The sequence below is a fragment of the Delphinapterus leucas genome, chromosome 16 (genome assembly GCF_059928025.1).
Source record: "Delphinapterus leucas isolate spDelLeu-1000000601 "Yukka" chromosome 16, BTC_Dleu_Yukka2, whole genome shotgun sequence".
NCBI lineage: Eukaryota > Metazoa > Chordata > Mammalia > Artiodactyla > Monodontidae > Delphinapterus > Delphinapterus leucas.
The window spans coordinates 40,684,300-40,704,738 of NC_143144.1; the positions used below are offsets into that span (position 1 = coordinate 40,684,300).

Below are 20,439 nucleotides of genomic sequence, written 5' to 3' on the forward strand. Positions count from 1 at the left end.
AGTTTGTCCATGGCCCAGGCGCCGGAGAACGCCCAGCTGGGTCCCCAGCTAGCTGCCCTTCCTGCCTGGGGCTCGGGGCCAGCTTCCTCCTCTCCTACATAATGAATTAGCTGGTGTCTGGGGTTTGTAAATAAAGCACACCAGGAGAACAGGCATTTCCAAAGTTGCTTACTCAAAAAGAGGAGAGAAAAAGAGTTTGAAGAGGTTGTAGTTTGGCAGAGTTAAAGTAAAATAAATGCAACCAGAGGAAAACTTACCCTGTTCCGCCGGTTCTTCCTCCTCAACTGTGAAACTTTGTCACCAGGCAACAAGAGACCTGGGACCTGGCCTTAATTAGCATAATCTTGACGCCAGCCTGCAAGGTGAGAGAACACAGTGCCGAAAGGGTCTGCAGGACAGGGTCTGGGGTCCCTGGGGCTTGCACTGGGCTTCTTCCTGGCTTCCCCAAGCAGTGCCCTGGGGATTACAGTACCAGGACGGCTGCTTTCCATGGTGACCTCCAGAAGGAGACGTTGCTAACAGAGGGGAAAGAACCATGTTTGCCTCTTTGAAGGGACAAATGTCTTACTTCTGCAGCATTGAGTCCCATGAAATATCATTCGACTTCCTTGTAATTTGCCCCAGTATTCCTTTCTGCTCTTTGGTTTTTGAGAGGGCTGTCTTTTATCTATTTATTTGGATTTAATTATTTCTTGCAGTTTTCTTTACACCCTTTTCCCATGATTAGAGTGACTATAATGCTCATAAAAATCAGACATTCAATAATGATTTTTTCTTAATTAATATTATGCCATTCAATGCTAGTATGTAGTTTCTAAACTCGACATTTTGAATGAACGTGCAATACTGATTCTGGTGGACTTTGCTTTTCCTGTTGTTTCCAATTTGGCACTATCATGAATAAGGCTGCAAGGAAGATATCTGGGCATTTATAGTCTTTTTGTTCAGTTTCTTTTCCTTTAAATTAAATTCCCAGAAATTGAGAAATTTGGCAAAAAGGATAAATGTTAAAATTATTTTGCAAATAATAAAATAACATTGTAGAACAATTAGAAAATGCATATATAGAAACAAAAATATAAAAACACTCTAAATTGTATTACCCAGGTTGAATTTTAAAAATAAATTAAATAATTAGCAAATAAATATTTTGAAATGCAAAGTTAACCCAAGCAATGAAAATTTTGGCAAGTACAAAAAAGCAAAATGAAAAAGTTTAAATTAAAAAATATAATAAATCATTAAATTAGAAATATAATTAACTATAAAATTTTTTAAATACATGAACACCACCACCATCCTATTTAATCCAAAATGAAAGAAAATAGATCATTTAATTTAGACAATAAATGGATTTAACGTAATGAGCAAATGAAGATAACTAGAAAATTAAAAGTTACCTGAACTCCTACAACTTAGTGCATTTCTAATTAGAATATTCAAAAAGCACGTAATTTAAATTAGAAAATAAGTAATCTGAAAGTCATAAAACACAAATAAGCAAAAATCAGTACATTAAGGGAGAAAATACACAAGAAAAATACCTTTAAAATTTTTTTTAAGTTTTAAAAATTTTATTGAAGTATAGTTGATTTACAATGTTGTGTTAATTTCTTCTGTACAGCAAAGTGATTCAGTTATATATATTCTTTTTCATATTTTTTCCATTATGGTTTGTCACAGACTATTGAATATAGTTTCCTGTGCTATACAGTATGACTTGGTTGTTTATCCATCCTATATATAATAGTTTGCCTCTGCTAACCCCAAACTCCCAGTCCTTCCCTTCCCTACCCCCCTCCACCTTGGCAGCCACAACTCTGCTCGCTATATCTGTGAATCTGTTTCTGTTTTGTAGATATGTTGATTTGGATCATATTTTAGATTCCCCATATAAGTGATATCATATGGTATTTGTCTTTCTCTTTCTGACTAACTTCGCTTAGTATGATAATCTGTAGGTCCATCCATGTTGCTTCAAATGGCATTATTTCATCCTTTTTGATGGCTGAGTAATATTCCATTGTATGTATACACTACATCTTCTTTATCCATTCATCTGTCAGTAGACATTTTGTTTCCCTGTCTTGGCTATTGTAAATAGTGCTGCTGTGAGCATAGGGGTACATGTATCTTTTGGAATTATGATTTTGTCTGGGTATATGCCCAGGAGTGGGATTGCTGGATCATATGGCAACTCTATTTTTAGTTTTTTGAGGAACCTCCATACTATTTTCCATAGTGGCTGGACCAATTTACATTCCCATCAACAGTGTAAGAGGATTCCCTTTTCTCCACACCCTCTCCAGCATTTGTTATTTGTAGACCTTTTAATGATGGCCATTCTGACTGGTGTGAGGTGGGTCCTCACTGTAGTTTTGATTTGCATTTCTCTAATAATTAGCAATGTTGAGCATCTCTTCATGTGCCTATTGGCCATCCGTATTTCTTTTTTGGAGAAATGTCTATCTAGGTCTTCTGTCCATTTTTCCATTGGGTTGTTTGTTTTTTTGTTGTTGAGTTGTACGAGCTGCTTGTTTATTTTGGATATTAAGCCCTTGATTGTATCGTTTGCAAATACTTTCTCCCATTCCGTAGGTTGTCTTTTCGTTTTGTTCATGGTTTCCTTTGCTGTGCAAAAGCTTGTAAGTTTGATTAGGTCCCACTTGTTTAGATAAATACATTTTAAAATACAGATATATAAAACCTTATAAAAATTAAAGCCACTCAGTTTCAGCATCTAGAGGTAACTTTATGTTATATAAACTTCCAGACTTTTCATGCATCGGCAGCATCAGGTTTATGGCATGGTTGTGCAATAATAATTTGGTAATTTTGCTCATGTTCATTTCTAACTCCAAATATACACAAGTTACCAATTTGTCAGGTAACTGCCCTCTAATCCAGCCAGAACAAAGATTTTTGTTGTCTTTTTATTAATTTGCTTGTGTGCGCTTGTCTTCAGAGTCAGGGCCTGGGGTCAAGGAGTGGTCCGGCAAGCGCTCTGCACAGCCCGGTGTGCTGGGCTTTCATGGGTGCCTGCACCAGGCTTCAGCAAACCCTCATGAGCTTCCCTAGTCTGCACTCCACCTCTTACCCCACCTCCATTTCCACATCTGAAGATGGAGATCACGACTATCTCATCGAGTCGTTGTGAAAATTAGACAATTGACAAAGTCTTTGCAGTTTCCAGTGCATTAGACAATTATTATTATTGTTTGTATGCAAAATTTCTACATGTTAAAGAAATAAAGACAGGAAGTTATAATAGAAATATTATAGAAGGTCAATATACTGTTAATTCAGGAGGAAATCTCTGAACTGCAAGAACGCCTGTCTATTAATGGATTTCTGTTGACCTACAGTCTAGGTCTGAAAACTAGGCTAAACCCAAATTTGCTTCTGAGGAGGGAAAAAGGAGCAGGAGTGTGTTTCTATTACCAGCCTCTTGGCTCCTCGTGGAAAACTCTGCCCACCCCACAGACTGCTTCCCTAGCATGCTCCTCCAGAGCCGCACCCAGGCAAGAGGCAGGACAAGATGCTGGCCAGTACTTGCCCTGTCTTGAGGCACAGCACAAACCATTAGTAGACACGTTTCTAGTTTGCCAGGATGAGTGAATTTTCTTCTCCTTGTGGTCTGTGTTTTCTTGACACCCATGGGTTACTCACTAACCATTTCACCATGGCCTCATAACTGTTTTGCAAATAGAAAAGACACAGGAGAATTTAGAGAGGCATCAGGCTTTTTAAACATGTCCACTTTAGTTCAGGAGGCCCAGTTTCCCTGTGGGCCCTCCCTGGATGTCTGCGAGGTTACTGTCTTAGTGCCTAAGGACTAGCCATAGCCTGCTAGTCCCAGAGGTGAGGAGGAGGAGGATGGGCAGATCTCCCACCCTTTCCTGGGCTGAGAGGGTATAGCCTCCAGCCAGATGAGTTCCTTGGCAGAGACCCTTTTGGCCTGGACTAGCCCACCCTCTGAAGGCCCCTGGTAGGCTTCTCTGCCAGGCTCCCTAGGGAAGATGTGAGTTCCTGGGCTATGCCCTGGCTCACTCTGGGAGACAGACTCAGGGTAGAGTGGAGGTATCAGTCAGGTGGAGCTGGACCAAAGGGGCGGAGTCAAAGGCAAGACGCTGAGGCAAGCCATGGGCACTGAAGTAGGAGTAGGAAATGCCCCAAGGCCACGTGACGGCAGCACTCACGCTTCAGACCACTTCTAGGAGTTCAAGGACATAGATGTGATTTAAAGTGAAGCAGCGCAGATAAAAATCACCTCTCAAAATAGGGAAGAATTTGAACCCAGCCTAGCGGTTGACCACACACAAAGTTCAGCTTGAAGATAGTGCCCCATCTTTGGAAGTCATCCAGAGGAGTTTAGATACCTGTCTTGGGATGGGAGTGAGGTTGGTAAGATGTCCTTTGTGGGCCCACCGTGCTAGGCCACCTTCAGGTTAGACAGAGTGACCTACCTAGTCCTCAGTGACTTTGAACTCATCCATTCTTCTCCACACCATCCCTGGTTGCCCAAGGGCCTGGACTCTTGCCCCATAGACTCCATGGCAAACCCTGAGCTGACAGAGCAGGAGATCTGATTCACAGGTGGCACAGTTATTCTAAGATCTTACAGAGTAGTACTGGCAGAACAAAGCAGGTCTTGACCAGAAGCAAGCCTTCACTTTTACACCACACTCTTCTTCCTCCCAGAGTAAAAAGAAAATCAGCCCTGCTCTAGGATAGCGTCAGCGTCAACTAGAACTGTGCCCATTGAGGGAGCCCTGTGTCCACACCTGTGCTAGCCTGTTCCAGACCCGTGGTTACACTTGCTCCCCAGCACTCCTGGGTCAGCCATGTTTGAAGGATGAGGTAACAGTAGTTCAGAGCAGTCAGGTGGTGGGGGCAGGATTTGAACCCAGGTTCTAGTGACTCCAAACCAGTGCTCTTTCCCATGCTGCCTCCCTTGGACCTTGGAAGGGCTTTAGAAAGCCAAGAGCCATCTCTGACACCTTGTTTAATATAAAATTTACACTGTAATAATGGGATAGTGCAGTGTATCAACTCTTAAAGAAATACTTTAATCACCAGATATTTACAAAATTCACATAAACCATTCCAAGAGTTCTGTAATTGCCTTCAGATGAACATGAATTTTTAAAAAAAATTTTTTCAAAGAGAACTCACCTTTGGTGAGGTGTCTGGATGCTGGTAATGGCGTTTTTTTTCTGATGGTAATGAAATGATAGATCTTCCTTGGAGCTCATGGCTGATGGAATGAGCAGTGGGATGGTAAATGGCCTTTATCTTCCGCACACCATTCCGCCGGATGGCAGTGTCACAAAAGACAACGGATAAAATTCTAGAACTCTTTATGAAAAAGAAAAACAGAGGCTGTCTCGTTTCCTGGATCTTAACGGGCACATCTTGCTCCCCTATTCCCCTTCCACTGTCAGATTTCTAAAATAAAGTAGCAAGTTTCGCAGGCTTTGCCATACCAACCCCACATCCTTGTAGCTCAGCCTCACATCCTCAGAAAGGCTCAGAACACATTCTTTTCCGAGGTGGTCCACTTGGCTGTCTCCAGCCTGGGCTCCGTCCTCATTCACAACCTTCAAAGCAGTCTGCCTTCTGGAACTGGGGTGGTGGCGGGCTCACAGTCAGGGCGGGAAAGCCAAATCTTCACCTGAGCCTTTGCAAGCTAATGCAATAAATGGGACCATGTTTCTGCCTGTTTGTTGTTGTTACTGTCTGCCTGAATAAAATGGCCCAAAAGGATGATTTCTCTACTGGTGGGAAGAGGTGAACCCCAGCCAGGGAGTTGCTTTCTGCTTATGGGGAGCCTGCCAAGGAAAGTACCGAATGAGGAAGGGTGGGGAGCCCGGAACAGATGATGTAACAGCACTGCTGTGATGGGAAGATGAAGAGTCGCTGCCCCTGCTGGGGCTCCCGGGCAGCCAGGCCTCGTCCACACGAATGCCTGAAGCACCCTGGTGCAGTCCCCGTGGGTGGAACGTCCCCGTGGGATGCATGTGGGGGCGGGGTCTGTGGGTTCCTGAGCAGGACTGAGGCAGAGGGCATGGCTGGAGAGAGGCAGGACTTGGTTTGGTTCAGTGGAACAGCCTGAACAAGAACCTGGTTTGGGGAGTAGAAGGGGAGTCTCAGGGAGACAGGGGGGGAAAGAAAACACCGCTAGAAAAGGAGCCAAGTGACCTCAGAGGCCGAGGAACTGGGCCCTACAAATTCCTGCTGAGCGGAAGGGGCATTTCACATGGAGAAGGTTCCTTCCCACGCCCTCCCCAGCACTGCATCTTGTTACACTTTTACATTCTCCCCTACCACATGGGTCAAAAATGGTGTTTCTTTGGTTTGAATTGTGTTTCTTAATTGTATTTGTGGAAACATAAATCGGTACAGCCTCTGAAGAGGACAATTTGGCAATATGTAGCACACTTGAAAATTCTCATAGTTTTTAACCTAGTAGTACCATTGCCAGAAATGTATCTCATGGTTACACTCGCAAAGATTCAAGGCATGAAATCATCATGAGATGTAAGTCTCATAAGTCACAGAGATTTATGTCCGAAGATGATCACAGAAACATCATTTGTTAGGACAAAGCCCAGCACGGGGGAGGCTGCCACGAGTTCCCATCCATCTGTACGAGGGTGTCCTGCTGTTGTGGCCACAGGGCAATGTGGGCCGCCTCCACCGTGCCGTCAGGCCAGGGAAGCAGGGAGGAGACTCGCGCAGATAAGATGATCCCACATACCAAAAACATTTGTTTAAAAACTACTTGAGCATATAGGCTGGTATATGGCTAAAACTCTCCTGGAGATTAACTGTGGATACTTCGTGAGTGGGAGCAGTGGTTGGTAGACTATTATTTTTATATTTCATGACCTTCCATATTGTTTGCCTTTCTTAACCACACACATATATTCACATGTGACATGTATTCACATGCGTGTTGTGCACATGGGCAAAGAAGGCCAAGATGCGGCTGTGAAAGCCCAGTGTGGGGTGTGAGGCCCCCGAGCCTGCTTCTGCACGGCCCTGGGACTCCTCGGGGCCACGCCTCAGGCAGCAGCGCATTCTGCCATTGCATAAGAGCAACAGGGATGGCAAGAACCCAGCCTTCAGTAGGGCAGCGAGGGGGCAGGGAGAGCTTGGGAAATAATCTTGCTGCCCTGGGAAGTCTGTGATTCTCCTGGGTGCCCTGGTGCCACGATGCCCCAGAAAGTTCCACCTCTTCCCTCGTTCGTGCCTTGAGATATTTGGTCACCCCCATCATTTTCTGTCCCACAGGAGATACCCCGGCTCCGACAGGACCATGCTGCAGAAATGGCAGGTAAGTGACCCCTCAGAGGACTCTGGGTCCGAGGAAACCCTCTGGGAATGCAAATCAGCAAATAGCTCAGGCCCCCGAGATGAAGAGAGAAAGCATGTGGATGGATCAGGAGGGATCTTGTTTTTGTTTTTTGTTTTGTTTTCATTTTATTGCTCTTTATTTTATTCTTTATTTTTCTCGGCCACACCACGTGGTGTGTGGGATCTTAGTTCCCTGACCAGGCGTCAAACCAGCACCCCCAGCATTGGAAGGTGGAGTCTTAACCACTGGACCGCCAGGGAGGTCCCAGGATCTTGTTTTTTTAATTTGTTAAAATGTTCCATATATTTCCCTGAAAAGATCTCACTGATTAAAGGCGATTCTTGAGTCAGAGCTGGGGAGTGAGAGAGAGAGAGAGTGTGTGTGTGTGTGTGTGTGTGTGTGTGTGTGTACACAAACCCTGTATACACACACACACACACACACACACACACACACACGCTCCTTCAGTGAAGGTGTATGTGTATAAATGAACACACAGCTCAGGAAGGCACAGCATTCACTTCTTGTCCTGGGAAGTCACACATGGCTCCCAGACTGGATGAGCTGACATTCAGCCTTGGGTTCTCAGTGGAAGGAAAGGACCCCAAGAGAGCTAGCCTTACAGATCACAAAGCAACAGGAAAGTAACTCTTGGTCACTCAGGTCCAAAATCCTTTCCCAAGGATCAGGCCAAGGAAAGGAGAGACTGCAGCATGCAGGTCCCATCAGAGATGATGGCTGCACTGGCTACTCGTTCACCAGTTGGCCTTGATGAATTTTTCCAAAATGCAGTCCCTGTCTCCACCTGTGACATCTTTAAGCAGAGGGCCCTAAGAGTGAGTGTTTTCCAAACACGCACAGTCAGGGGAAAGAGAGTTCCTGAAGTCCCAGAGGAAGACAGACCATTCAGCCTGCTGGTGAGGGCCTCTTTCCCGGTGACTGCAAATTCCCCCCAGCTTATGTTTTCAATCATAAAGAGGTCAGCAGTAAGTTTATCCAGCATTTGTGCTATTATTTTAATCAGCTTTTGAGTATCACCCAACAGTGACACAAAAGAATGCTTTAGCCTTGGCTTGGACTGCTGAGTTGTATTTTTTTTTTTTTTTTTTTTTTCTGGCTGACTTTGCTTCCTGACTAAACTTGCTTCAGCTCATATTGGAATTAGCGTGGCCTCCCCAAGTTGGGCCAGTTCCAAGCACAAGGTGCACGGGGAATGGCGCAGGTGCACGCTGCCTGCTCCCACCTACACGATGAGGTTTCCTGTGCAAGCCTGGGAGTTAGACCCGCATGGGCCTCAGGAGGAGGCCAACTGTGTTGGGTTTATCCCCTCTTTGACTCTTCTGCAGAAAAGGGACATGAGCAATTTCGAGTATCTCATGCACCTCAACACGCTGGCCGGGAGGACCTACAACGACTACATGCAGTATCCAGTGTTTCCCTGGGTCCTGGCTGACTATAGCTCGCAGGTACGTGTTCACGTGGATGCTCTGCAGTGTCCCGTGGCTTTCTGACCCTGACGACCAGAGCACCCGAGGTCACGCGGAGCCTCTGAGACACTGTTCAGTCCACTTGGGTCTGAGGGCTGCTCTGGTCTCAGCCCCTCACCTGGGAAGAGGCCTCTGGAGTCTGGCTGCCTGGTTCCCTGTCCCAGCCCCACTTGGGGGATGACCCACATGACTAGGACAGTAGTTAACATACGCCTCCAAGGACTTCCTGGCTCACTCGCTACCGTGAAGGCAAGAGATATTCATCTGCTGAGATACTGCCATGGACCAACACTGGTCCATCAAGTGAAGAGGGCCATGAAATGTGTTCCTAGAACCAACATGTAGAGAGAGAGAGAGAGAGAGGGAGGGAGGGTGAGAGAGAAGAGGAGAGAGCAAGAGAGAGACAGAGATACACAGACCCAGCGAGAACAAACTCCTCCCCCGTAACCTGACTTCAGTAACTGAGATGATGGTGTGTGGACATCACCCCGGATCTAGACCGGGACATGTAGCCATAAGGGAGGTCAGTGGCAACACCAGATCATATGCTGTCCTGACCTCTGTCCCAGGACCTCAGCAGGCAGGGGAGGGAGGAGCAGGAAAGCTGACACGGCTGGACCGAGGTGACGTCAGTGGGGGACGAGCAGGCTATGGAGCAGTGTCCTGACCACCTAGGATCTGGACATCAGGAGGCGTGTTGGGCTGTGTATGTACAGGGCAGAAGGTGTCTGGGTCCTGGTCCAGATCAGCCTAGCCAGTCCTGCCTCGAGCTGTTTAGATGGCTGACCCCCAGAATTTGGAAATGGGACCTCAGTTTTTTGTGAGCTCCCATCCGCACGTGAGACACTTAACACAGCAAACCTTTTCTCACCAGCCACACGTTGCTTCTTATCGCACTATGATCGCCTGAGGCCCAGGTATTTCAAAACCGAAACTTGCCAATCCCAGCTTCAACTCACATGTTGCTAAGTTGTGGGTCGCCAGCCCCTTTTATTTAACCCATACCCTGTATTAAAATTTTGATTACTTAACAGTGTTCAAAAATTGGGAGATTTCTCCTAAAAAGCTGGTTTTCCAACATCTTTTGGCGAATCCAGAGATCTGGCAACTATGAAGCCCCATTCTGCCCTGGCAAAGTCAGCTGTAGCTGAGTGTGGGGTCTCCACAGTGCCATGACTCACGGGGGTCTCAGGAGTGCCCGCTTCACTGCCGCCCGCACCTGGCTGTGACAGGTGAGGGATGGTGGCAGACCCTGCCTCCCCAGGAGAACTGTGGTGATTCACTGCTAGTGGAAAGGAGGAAGGGTGTAAAGAAACACCTCCATCTATAAGGACATGCAAACCCCAAGGACACCCAGCCCTGAAAACTCTTCAGGGCTCCACCGTTGTGTATTCCAAGGGTAGGGGAAGGGTCACCATTACTGCTTTCATCACCCGGAAGGGAGTGCGCCTTCAGAAACACGAGGCCCTTGCTCTCATTTCCTCCCCAAACGGATGACTTCTAAATTCCTAGAAAATTAGTGTGATTCTAAGCAAGAACCCTGAACTATGGAAGCAAACTGCTCTGTGAGGGCAGGAGCCAAGTGTCCATTGACAACAGGAATTCTTTTGAAAGTCTCTTGGGTAACTGGTGGCTATGTTCTGATTTGGGTCAACTTGGAACAGTTCAGTGTGAACTCAATCTTCCCCTCCTCTCATTTTCTATCTCTCCCTTATTAAATCTTCGTGGATCACTGGTTGTGGGGCCATAAAACCCTACCAGGCCTGCTAATCACCAGAGGAGGGGGTCAGACCAAACGGCAATGAACCAATAAAGAGAACCATAAAACTAAAGAGCGTGGCTCCGGCAGTCTCGCTGGGGCACAAGAGGGTCCAGGGGAGTTAACTCCAGTTGCACATCTGCCTTCTAGACATTGAACTTGATGAATCCCAAGACTTTCCGGGATCTTTCGAAGCCCATGGGGGCTCAGACCAAGGAAAGGAAGCTGAAATTCATCCAGAGGTTTAAAGAAGTTGAGAAGACTGAAGGTGGGTAGATCCCAGCTTGATTTTTTTCTGCAGTGCTCTTCATCTGAATGCCTTGCAGTGAGAGTTTATAACGATTTGGGTGTCATCTAGCCTACAGACAATTACATTTGGATAGAGAGCCCTCGAATTCAGTGGTCTGCACCCTGGCTGCATGTGAGAATCACCTGGGGAGCTTGTTAAAAATACTGATGTCTAGGCCTCACCTCTAAAAATTCTGATTTGAATAAGTCCACGGTGGGGTGCAGCCTGAGTGATTCCCACATGAAATCAGGACTGAGAACTATGGTGCTAAGAGTTAACACCTCCATTCCCAGAGGCAGGCAAAGGCAAGGAAGTGACATCCGTTCAGCACTTCTGTATGCCAGGTGCAGGCCAGCCTGCGTTCATACACACACAATGGTCCTTTTTAAAGAGAAGGAAATTGGAACTCAGTTTAAGCAGCTCACTCAAGGTTATAGCCTCTAAATGGCAGATCCTGCATTTGTCTGGCTCTAGAACCTAGCTCCCAAATGCTGTTCGTCTGCACATCCCCTTTACAATTTTTTGCCACCTCCACATGCCAGCTGTCCTCTTAGTGCCTTACTGTTTTTCTTTAGGTCTATTCCCTTCTTAAACTTCAATGGATGTATTTTAAAGAGAAAATTTTCTATCATATATTTGATGTCCGCTGTATTGGTTTTCTCAAACACTTTGAAATAAACATAGCACTACTACAGTAAGGAACATCCAGCCACGAACCATGTAAGCTTACCTCAAGAACCAGAGGCGGCACATTTCGGAAGGCTGTCTCGGCCCCGAGGCCCTGCCTTTGGTGAGCAGGTTCTCAGCAGGCTGAGGAGCTCCTCTGCACCCCACACCACCGTGGAGGCCCCTGGCCTCTGCCCAGGATCCCCACTGTGTGCAGGGCTGGCACTCAGACTTGTTGGGGGAGATGGGAGGAGATGGGAGGGGTGGGCAGGCCCTCCTTGCCCTGCTTATCTCCTCCTGAGGCTAAAATTCAACCTATATGACCCATCTCAGTCCCCCCCACCTGCCCCCAAGTGCTGTTCCTCTGGCTCCACCAGGCACTGCTGGAACCCTCCCAGAGAGGCAGGCCAGAGGAGCATCAGCTCTCCCCAGCTGTGTCCCAGGCAGGGCCCACTTTGGTACCATTCTCTCCCATACTAACCTGGGTGTGCACTGGAGTCACACGTTGAGTTTGGGCCCTTGCACAAGTACATCCAGCAACCTCCCAAACACCTCTGATTTAGAGAACTCGCACAGCACCGGGAGGGCTGAGGGCCGGGTGTGGCACTGCGGCGAGATGGCAGAGCCGACGTTTGGAGGAGCCCGTGCCGCCAGCCAGCTCTGCCACTCGCTGGCGATGGAAGCGAGTCTCCAACTTGCTCTGGCTTCTTCACTGGTGAAACGGGGATAATGAATAGCTCTGACTCATAGGGTGGCTGTGCGGACTCAGGGAGGGTGTGACGGAGGACACACAGCACGCACGAGGTCCACGAGTAGCATCATGGCGATTATTCTCTGCTGGAATGGCCCGGCCAGAGCACTGTCTCTGCCTCAGCATTCCAGCTCCGTCATACCCTGGATGGAGCAAAACGGGGAAGTTTATGCCTCTGCCATCCACGCCCCTCTGGGAATGAGGATACCTGAGTTCTCACCCATCCAGGGGTGTCCCTGCATTAACAAGCCCCCCTTTCTCACACGGGGACTTTTATTCTAAAAGAGGCCAGGAGAGAGTGCTGCTGAAGGGCCTGTAGGCACCTGAGGGCTCTCTCGGTGCCCTGAGTCAGAAGAGCAGAGCTCTGCCTCTCCGTGGATCCTCAGCACAGCCTCCTCATAGCCTGGCTCTGCCACCTTCCTGAGGGCAGACCCCTGGGGGCTTGGCCAGTGCAACTGAGGGTCTTGAATGTGCCTCTCACCCCCGGTGAAAATTTGGCTGTTGGCCAAATTATACTGAGTTTTGTGTGCAGAACACCTAGGCTCACAGTGCCCGCGGGAGCTCTCTTAAGCAGGGCTCATGTTGGCTGTTCTCGAGATAGCCTGCGTGCCTCCCGCCCGCCCCACGGGTGGGGACGCCACCCCAGGCATGCCCTTTCCGTTGCAGGAGACATGACCGTCCAGTGCCACTACTGCACTCATTACTCCTCGGCCATCATTGTTGCCTCCTTCCTGGTCCGGATGCCTCCCTTCACCCAGGCCTTCTGCTCTCTGCAGGTGAGCTTCCCGCTCCCCTACGCGCGCGCGCGCGCGCACGCGCACGCACAGCTACCTCCCAAAGATTAAGAGCTAGGCTTGGACGAGGCAGGGACCCCCCCCCCCCCCCGCTAGAAATCCAGTCTTGAGCCAGCGATCCCCACTTGACCCTGTGGCTCCAGGATTCCGGGCCATCCAGCCGAGGCAAGCTGCACTTCACAGCTATACCTGCGTGTCTGCCCAACAGCCTTGCAAAAAGGCTCTAAAAACTAAGGAATGAGATATGAAGAAAAAAATACTTAACATAAATAGGTTTTAGTGGAAAAGGAGAAACAGGAAGCTTGATGACTTCCTTGAAGGTAGGTGGTCAAAGCCTAGAAAAATAAACACGAAGGAAGAATGAAAAGAATATCACTTGTGACATCAGCATGCATAAAGCTATGCTAAGTACAAGCCTGAAGGCTTAAAAGTACAAACAAAATATTTTAATACTGAAGTGAACAGCTACACTAGAGAAAGAAACTAACCAATTTGCCTACCCATGAACTAACTGACCATCATGCCGGCTTAGGGTTGCCAGATTCCACAAAGAAAAATACAGGATGCCCAGGTAGATTTGAATTTCAGATAAACAATGATTTATACTAAAAAGTTATTTGTTGTTTCTCTGAAATTCAGATTTACCTGGGCATCCTGTGTTTTGTCTGGCAGCCCAATACAAGGTGAAAGTAGGCGAGCCTGACCCTCAGTGGATGGTGGTGTCCAAGGCACATGGGGTTGCTGGGACAGAGTCCCTCCTGGGCGGCTGATAAGTTGTTTTCTCTCTTCTGCCCTGACTGTATCACTGTAATCTTGCTTCAGGGTTATTCAGGGGCACAGGTTTTGACTAGGGAGAGCCGTTGGGTAGCCCAGCTGCAGACAGCTGGCTCAGCCAACTCCAAAGCGAGCACAGCACGGGGCCCAAGTTTAGGGCCTGTCTTGATTGAGGCCTTGCAAGGTTCCTACGGAGAGGAAGGCATGACCACAGTGGGCTAACAGGCTGCTGAACTTGCAGGGACTCACTCTGACAGCCAAGCGTCACCAAAGGAAGAACATGAGTGTCCCAGGAATTGTGTGTTTTGGTCTGACTTCACCAGCAAGGTCGCTCCTTATGGTCACTCAGATGACCTTGACCCCAACACCAAAAGCCATTCTGGGTCAGCACTGAAGCCATCTCCTGAGCCCTGGGCAGGAACGGGTAGGCAAGGTCAAGGTGCTGTCTCCAGTTAGGAGCAAAATCCCTCCCGTTTTCTGATTCTTGGCGCAGTCCTCTCTCTCCTTGAAGGCGTGGATCATCTAGACATCCTATAACCCCTGTCGCTGGAAATTCACTCAAAAATAACAAGTGTGCCTCCCCGGAGCCTTTCTCAGGCAACAAGCATTTTAAGTGAGTTTGGTTTGGAGAACAAACGGCCCCTGAGCTGTGCCCCATGCCAGGAATCCCGTCCAGCTGTCCGCATCAGCCCACAAGGCGTGACAGTCCCGCTGACGGTGATGGTGATGCCTCCCGTGACGGCTTCCCATCCAGGGAGTTCTGGGATCTTGAAAAGTTTTCCCTTGCCCCTTCAGTCTCACGAATTATAGCCCCATCTCTACCTGTTACTAAGGGTCCTCTCTGTTACGAACGAGGAGGCAGACTGAAATAGAAACTGCAAACTGTGAGATTTACATCCCAGCTCCACCACTTGATAGACACAAAATGTTCTGCACGTTATCGTACTCTGGAAATGAGGGTTAATTATACATATCTCACCGGGCCGTTGAAATTAAAGGAGGAAATGTGGGTAAAGCCCCTAGCTCAGGGCTGATGCTGCGAAGGTGATCAGTCATTGTTCTTCCCTCCTTCCTCCCGCCATCAGCCAGATCTCTTCTGAGCAGGCTTGAACTGGTACAAGCTGCTCCTCTTTGGTTTAAAGTAATTCAAGACAGTCTGGACTGCCTCAAAGCATTCCAAATGGCATGAGCCAGATGAAACAGGTGTGCTGCAAACCTATTGGGTTAAGGCCACTTTGAAGCTAGTCACAATGAGTCGGAGCTTTTCTTAGCCAGGTTGGTCCAATGGTGACCAGCCCAAACTGGTTTGAGATAGTTTAAACCAGTGTGAGATGGTCAAAGGCACTTTTATCTTCTTTTATGTGTCACAAATGCAGTCATATTAGCTTGAGTTCTTTTGACTCCCTTGCTGAAGTCTGATGCGACTCCTGGTTTTTCTGGGTTCAAATCTATCAGTGGCACATTGGCTCATCCGAGTTGAAATCTCCACGGTGCTTCTGAATTGGTTTTGCCTTCCTACTTTTAGCTGCCTCTTCTAGTGGGTCACAACTGGTCCAAGCCTTTGGAACGAGCAGAAGAACCAACCATCTTCTGCTTTTCCCTTAGCATAAAAGATGAATTTTAGCCTCAGCGGAATGTGTACAACAGTTACATCTGGGGGGAATGTGCTTGCCTCCCCTTTGGGAGTCCTGGGGCCTGTGCAGACCTCCTTAGGAACATTCTGGCATCTTCCTGGAGTCAGGCTTTTCCCTCCATCCCACTCTGCCTCCTCGGAGGCAGACTCATTTCTGCTCAAGAGACCTTTGCTTCACACCCTGTGTGGCGACAAGGAAAGGAGCCTCACTACATTCTCAGCAGCCCGAGACTTCCAGCCGCCAACCCCCGCCTGGATCATGGAGTGGAGAAGAATAGGAAAGGTGGAGAGGAGCAGAAGCCAGGCAGCGAGGCCTTTCTCACTTACCTGAGAGCAGGGACGTGCGAATGGCCAGTGTTTCCAGAGCTGGTGTACCTATAAGAGCCAGCATAAGGAAGTGCGTGCTCTTCCGTTCTGTATTAAACAAACTCTGCCTCTTGGCTATTACGTGACTAATCCAGAGTGACGTGCTCACTCCACGGCTCAGCTGGGATGGCCTTGGTGTGGAGAGATGGTGCCTGTGAGTTCACCCCTTGTGGTCTGAACGCGGGTACAGCCTTCTTTGGGCTGTGGCCTGTCCACAGGGCACGGTGCAGAGGGGCGTGGACAGCCTAAGAATTGCAGTGTGACACGTTCCAGTTCCTAGGTATAAGGTTTCCTTTATCCTCTTCACGTTTAAATCTTATAAGGCTGGTCTCAGCATTGATGTCTACCTCTACTGTTGCTGTGTTTGTTTTTCTGCCTCAAATCTGTTACTACAATGATAGCCTCTTACAGTCCAGAAAGTGTGGTATACAGACAGTGTGACCTGAGCAGGTGGACATGCCGGCAGTGTGACCCGGGCACAGGTCGGTTATGTGCTCTGTTATCCCCATCCCTTGGGGTGTGAGACCACTGTCTGCCGAGCTGGGGGCTTGCCTCCCAGGATGCTGTGATTGTCAGGAATCTCGCCTACTGGGAGCCAGTGCCTATGAGCCTTCAGTCAGTTGAGCAACCGGAGGCCACACCAGGCTGGGGCCACGGCCCAGGCCCCTGTTTCCACCCTGGCAAGAGCACCAGTTGCTCTCAGGCCTGAGCTGGGACCCAGCCTAGGCGGGGCAGAGCAAGGCAGCCAGCGCCCCAGCGAGGGCACAGTTCCGCTGCTGCTGTATTGAATAAGAAACTGAAATCAAGTGCTGTGTTAAGTCACAGCCCGTGTGAAGTCAGCTGTTACCAGCAGTGGGGAAGGGTTTTCTGCGCCACTTGAGGTGAGACAGCTGGTTTTGTGTAAGACATATATGCCAACTGCAGAGAGAAGCAAGGGCCATGGGCAGCACTTGGCCCACCACAGGCCATCCACTTAGGGACTCCGTGGGTGCCAGCCCCGCGTGAAGTTGTGTCCATAATAAAGGTGTAACTGTTATTACACTGACTCAAGGGAGGGAGTGTTCGAAAAGGCACATGACAGAGTTGGCAGACCTGGCACAAAGTCCTGGCGCTAGAACTTTCTCACTGGTGGTGTTGAGTACCCGAGCCTCCGTTCCTCCTCCTTTGACCCCTGACTCAGTGGGTGATGAGAGCTAAGTGAGACTCAGCGCTGAGATCCAGCATGAGAACTATTTGCTGTTGCCGTGCGCGCCATAGGTGTGCACACTCCTCCCTTCAGCGTAGGCAGTGCCTTTTTCAAAAGGCCACATCCTACAGGAAGGAAAGCTAACGGCTGCTTGGGGTCAGCCCGCCCTCAGTGGAGAGAGAGCAAGACAGACAAGGCAGCTGAACCGGTGCATCAGCTTCCCAAATCCACGTCGGACCGGCAGCTCGCTGAGGGGGACGCCCAAGCCCGAGGAAGCCCGCACTGGCCCCTTTACTTTCTTGGTGGTGGTGTTGCCTCAAAACTGCCCTGAAGAACCTAGGGGTAAGATGGGAATAAAGACACAGACCTACTAGAGCATGGACTTGAGGATATGGGGAGGGGGAAGGGTAAGCTGGGAAAAAGTGAGAGAGTGGCATGGACATATATACACTACCAAACGTAAAATAGATAGCTAGTGGGAAGCAGCCACATAGCACAGGGAGATCAGCTTGGTGCTTTGTGACCACCTCGAGGGGTGGGATAGGGAGGGTGGGAGGGAGGGAGACGCAAGAGAGAGGGGATATGGGAACATATGTATATGTATAACTGATTCACTTTGTTATAAAGCAGAAACTAACAGACCATTGTAAAGCAATTATACTCCAATAAAGATGTTAAAAAAAAAAAAACTGCCCTGACCACCCACACGCTACTTCCCTCCTGCCCCATCCCAGGACCCTGACCCTCCTCACTTCCCCTCGTACCTCCCTTCTACTTCTAATAACTTCCACATCCTTCTTCTTCTTCTTTTGAGCCCATAGTTACCTTCCCCATGCACGCTGAGATCAGGGCCCAAGCCTAGGGTCGCTCCCGAGGTCCTGGTCTGCGAAGGGGAGGGAGGCAGCAGCTGGGCTCATTCAGTACCTCTTCCCGTGTGCCTGGCTCCAGCTGAGACATCACACACACGCACGCTCACCCACACTCTCTCACATGCGCGCACACTCACACACATTACATTGTTCACACCCACAGCAGTCATCCAAAGTTTGCAGAGGAGGGCATGGGACATTAAAGGGACTAAGAGACTTCCCGGAGTCCACGCTGCAAGTGGCGCTGAAATGCCCTCCCAAGTCCTCTTGGTTTTAAAGCTACGATGCTCTCTGCTCGCCCTGCACACTGCCTCTTTGATGGACAAGCGACAGCCGCTTAGGTCAACTGATGTACTGACAGGGTCCTGTCAGTGAATTATTTACGTGGGATACTTTTAAATTACTGGAAAGGATATGAGAAGGGGTCATCAGGCTGCTCATAAAACCAGTCGCGTTATTTAGGTGTGGTGGTGGGTTGATTTGGGTCAGTCCCACTGGAGGAAGAATAGACTTTCCAGCACATGTTATCAAAACATCTGTGTTAAGTGTCCTGGAGCACATGCAGTTGCTGGACTTCCTGTGGGTGTGGGTCAAGAACTGAATTTTTCTTCAACATAGTTTCCCTCCCCTGTTGGAGAGGGGTTTAAGAGTGTTACCACCGAAATGCCTATCCAGGGACACAGGTGCGCATAGACTCCGTGTCCTTGTGCAAAAGGAATAACACCTTAGATATAGAAACTCCTTTTAAGGTGTTACCAGTTTTAATCAATGCACCATAATCCATGAACTTTACTCTGATTTTAACTCCTGTCAATCTTCAGCAAGAGTCCTTGTTGGCCACTTCTTCCCTCATTATTTTGCTTTTAATTTTGATTCACCTCTTAGTAACATTGAGCACCTCTTAAAGGATTTTGAGGAAAGATATCTAGGATTATATTACTTATGAGCCCTTCAATATTCAGAATATCTTTCTGGTGTCTTTACATACGAGTGATGTCAGCTGGGCCTAAAATCTGAAGACTGTTACCTTTTGCTTCAGAAACCTCCAGACTTAGCTGCCTTGCCTTTTGACTTTAATGTCACCTGGGAAAAGTCTTCTGCCAGTAAGAGGTAGCTCCTTTGTTGATAATAGTGGCCTTGCTATTACTTTTTTCGGTCTGTTTGGATACATGTAGGATTCATTATTCTTGATATTCAGGAGTATCGGCGGAATCGATTTAGGAGCAGATCTTGGCCCAGTAATTCTCTCTGGTCACTTCGTTTCCATCCAACCTCTAGACCTAGTTTTGTTGCTGCTTTATTTTGTTTCAGACTTTCCTTATGGAGATACTCTGTAAACCCTGATTGTGCTTCTCTGCCTCACTCCTTCTCTCCCTTTCTTTCTTCTATCATCTCTTCTTTTCCTCCTTCCTTCCTTTCCTGAGAATCAAGTCCTGGTGGGATTTCTCGCTGGCAGCCACCAGAGTTTGTGTCAGCGCACAGACTTACAGTACGAGTTACAAAGCAGCTCCACTTTTCCTTCCAGGGAATTTGGCATTTCTTTTGTATTGCAGAAGTGAGCAAACCCATTAATTTTGAAACAAATGTATGCAAATACATTTATTAATATAGGAAATAGGAAAATCAGTTATTGCTTCCTTTATAAATAATACAGGCTTAAGTTTTAAAGATATTACTTTTTGCTAAAATGTATTAGACAGCTGTGAAAAAAATAACGTTTTTCTTTGCGGTAATATCTTTAACCAGATTTGTAGCACTAACAATATTTCCTATGTATATATTATTTTTATTTAATACAGGTAATCTTTTTATTACCAAATCATATTGTTTCTCAGGAGATTACCATCAGCACTCATAAAAGCTGCTAAAGGAAAGCAGGACGACGAGAAGGCATCAATCTCCCGCAGACGGAAGGCGTGGGCTGCAGATTAAACATGCAAAGCTCCTAATACATTTCAATGAGCGACTTGTTAGGGGCAGATTTATTTAGAATCACTCCCCCCTCATTTTGTTTCCATTTCAATTTGAATCTGATGGTGGGCGTCATCCCCTAATTTTAACCAAGAGCAAAGCCATCTTGGAGAAAAGCCACATCTTTAAGCTGAGCAAGAACTGTGTTTGGTTGCAAACCCAGGGGTTACTGGGTTTCTTGGTGTCCCTGACCCTGTGCAGAGAATGACTCGTGGGTTTCACTGGATCCTCACATCTGACTCAGAAAATTGACCAGCCTGCCAGGATGCCCCGGTGTGGCCTCCCTCAGGTGTGTGGCAGGTTCTTCCTTCTCAGAAAGAGCTGAGTCCCCTTGGCCACACATAATAGATCATATGCCCCAGGTCCAGGATTCCCCCCCGTAACCGGCATGAGGGCAAAGCATGCCCTTTGGAGTTGCATCCATGGGTTTTGACCCCAGCTCTGCCATCCCTTTCTTTTGGAAAAATTAATAAACTTGGAGAAGCCTCAGTTTTCTGGCCCGCAAAACGGAAATACCAATTCCTTCCTGATACA

General features: G+C 47.9%; 2 protein-coding genes across 13 annotated transcripts in view; one reads left to right on the forward strand and one right to left on the reverse strand.

Annotated features, from left to right (window-relative positions):
- LRRC18 (leucine rich repeat containing 18) overlaps window positions 1–16,004 on the reverse strand; it is a 43,195-nt gene extending 27,191 nt beyond the window's left edge. For 2 of the 8 annotated variants that reach the window (XM_089897818.1, XM_089897815.1), the window contains exon 1: window positions 258–7,715. The gene's annotated coding sequence lies outside the window, so the exon portion shown is untranslated. Of the gene's footprint in view, window positions 7,716–12,042; window positions 13,181–15,840 lie in introns of those variants that run through there. The other 6 variants (XM_089897813.1, XM_089897817.1, XM_089897812.1 and 3 more) reach the window with 6 other exon arrangements.
- Window positions 1–20,439, forward strand: part of WDFY4 (WDFY family member 4) — a 278,500-nt gene that overhangs the window by 233,149 nt on the left and 24,912 nt on the right. For 4 of the 5 annotated variants that reach the window (XM_089897807.1, XM_089897805.1, XM_022564522.3 and 1 more), the window contains exons 48-51: window positions 7,297–7,339; window positions 8,707–8,826; window positions 10,757–10,874; window positions 12,979–13,088. In XM_089897807.1, the coding sequence (XP_089753933.1) occupies window positions 7,297–7,339; window positions 8,707–8,826; window positions 10,757–10,874; window positions 12,979–13,088 (391 nt within the window). The remainder of the gene's footprint in view (window positions 1–7,296; window positions 7,340–8,706; window positions 8,827–10,756; window positions 10,875–12,978; window positions 13,089–20,439) is intronic. The other variant, XM_089897809.1, reaches the window with a different exon arrangement.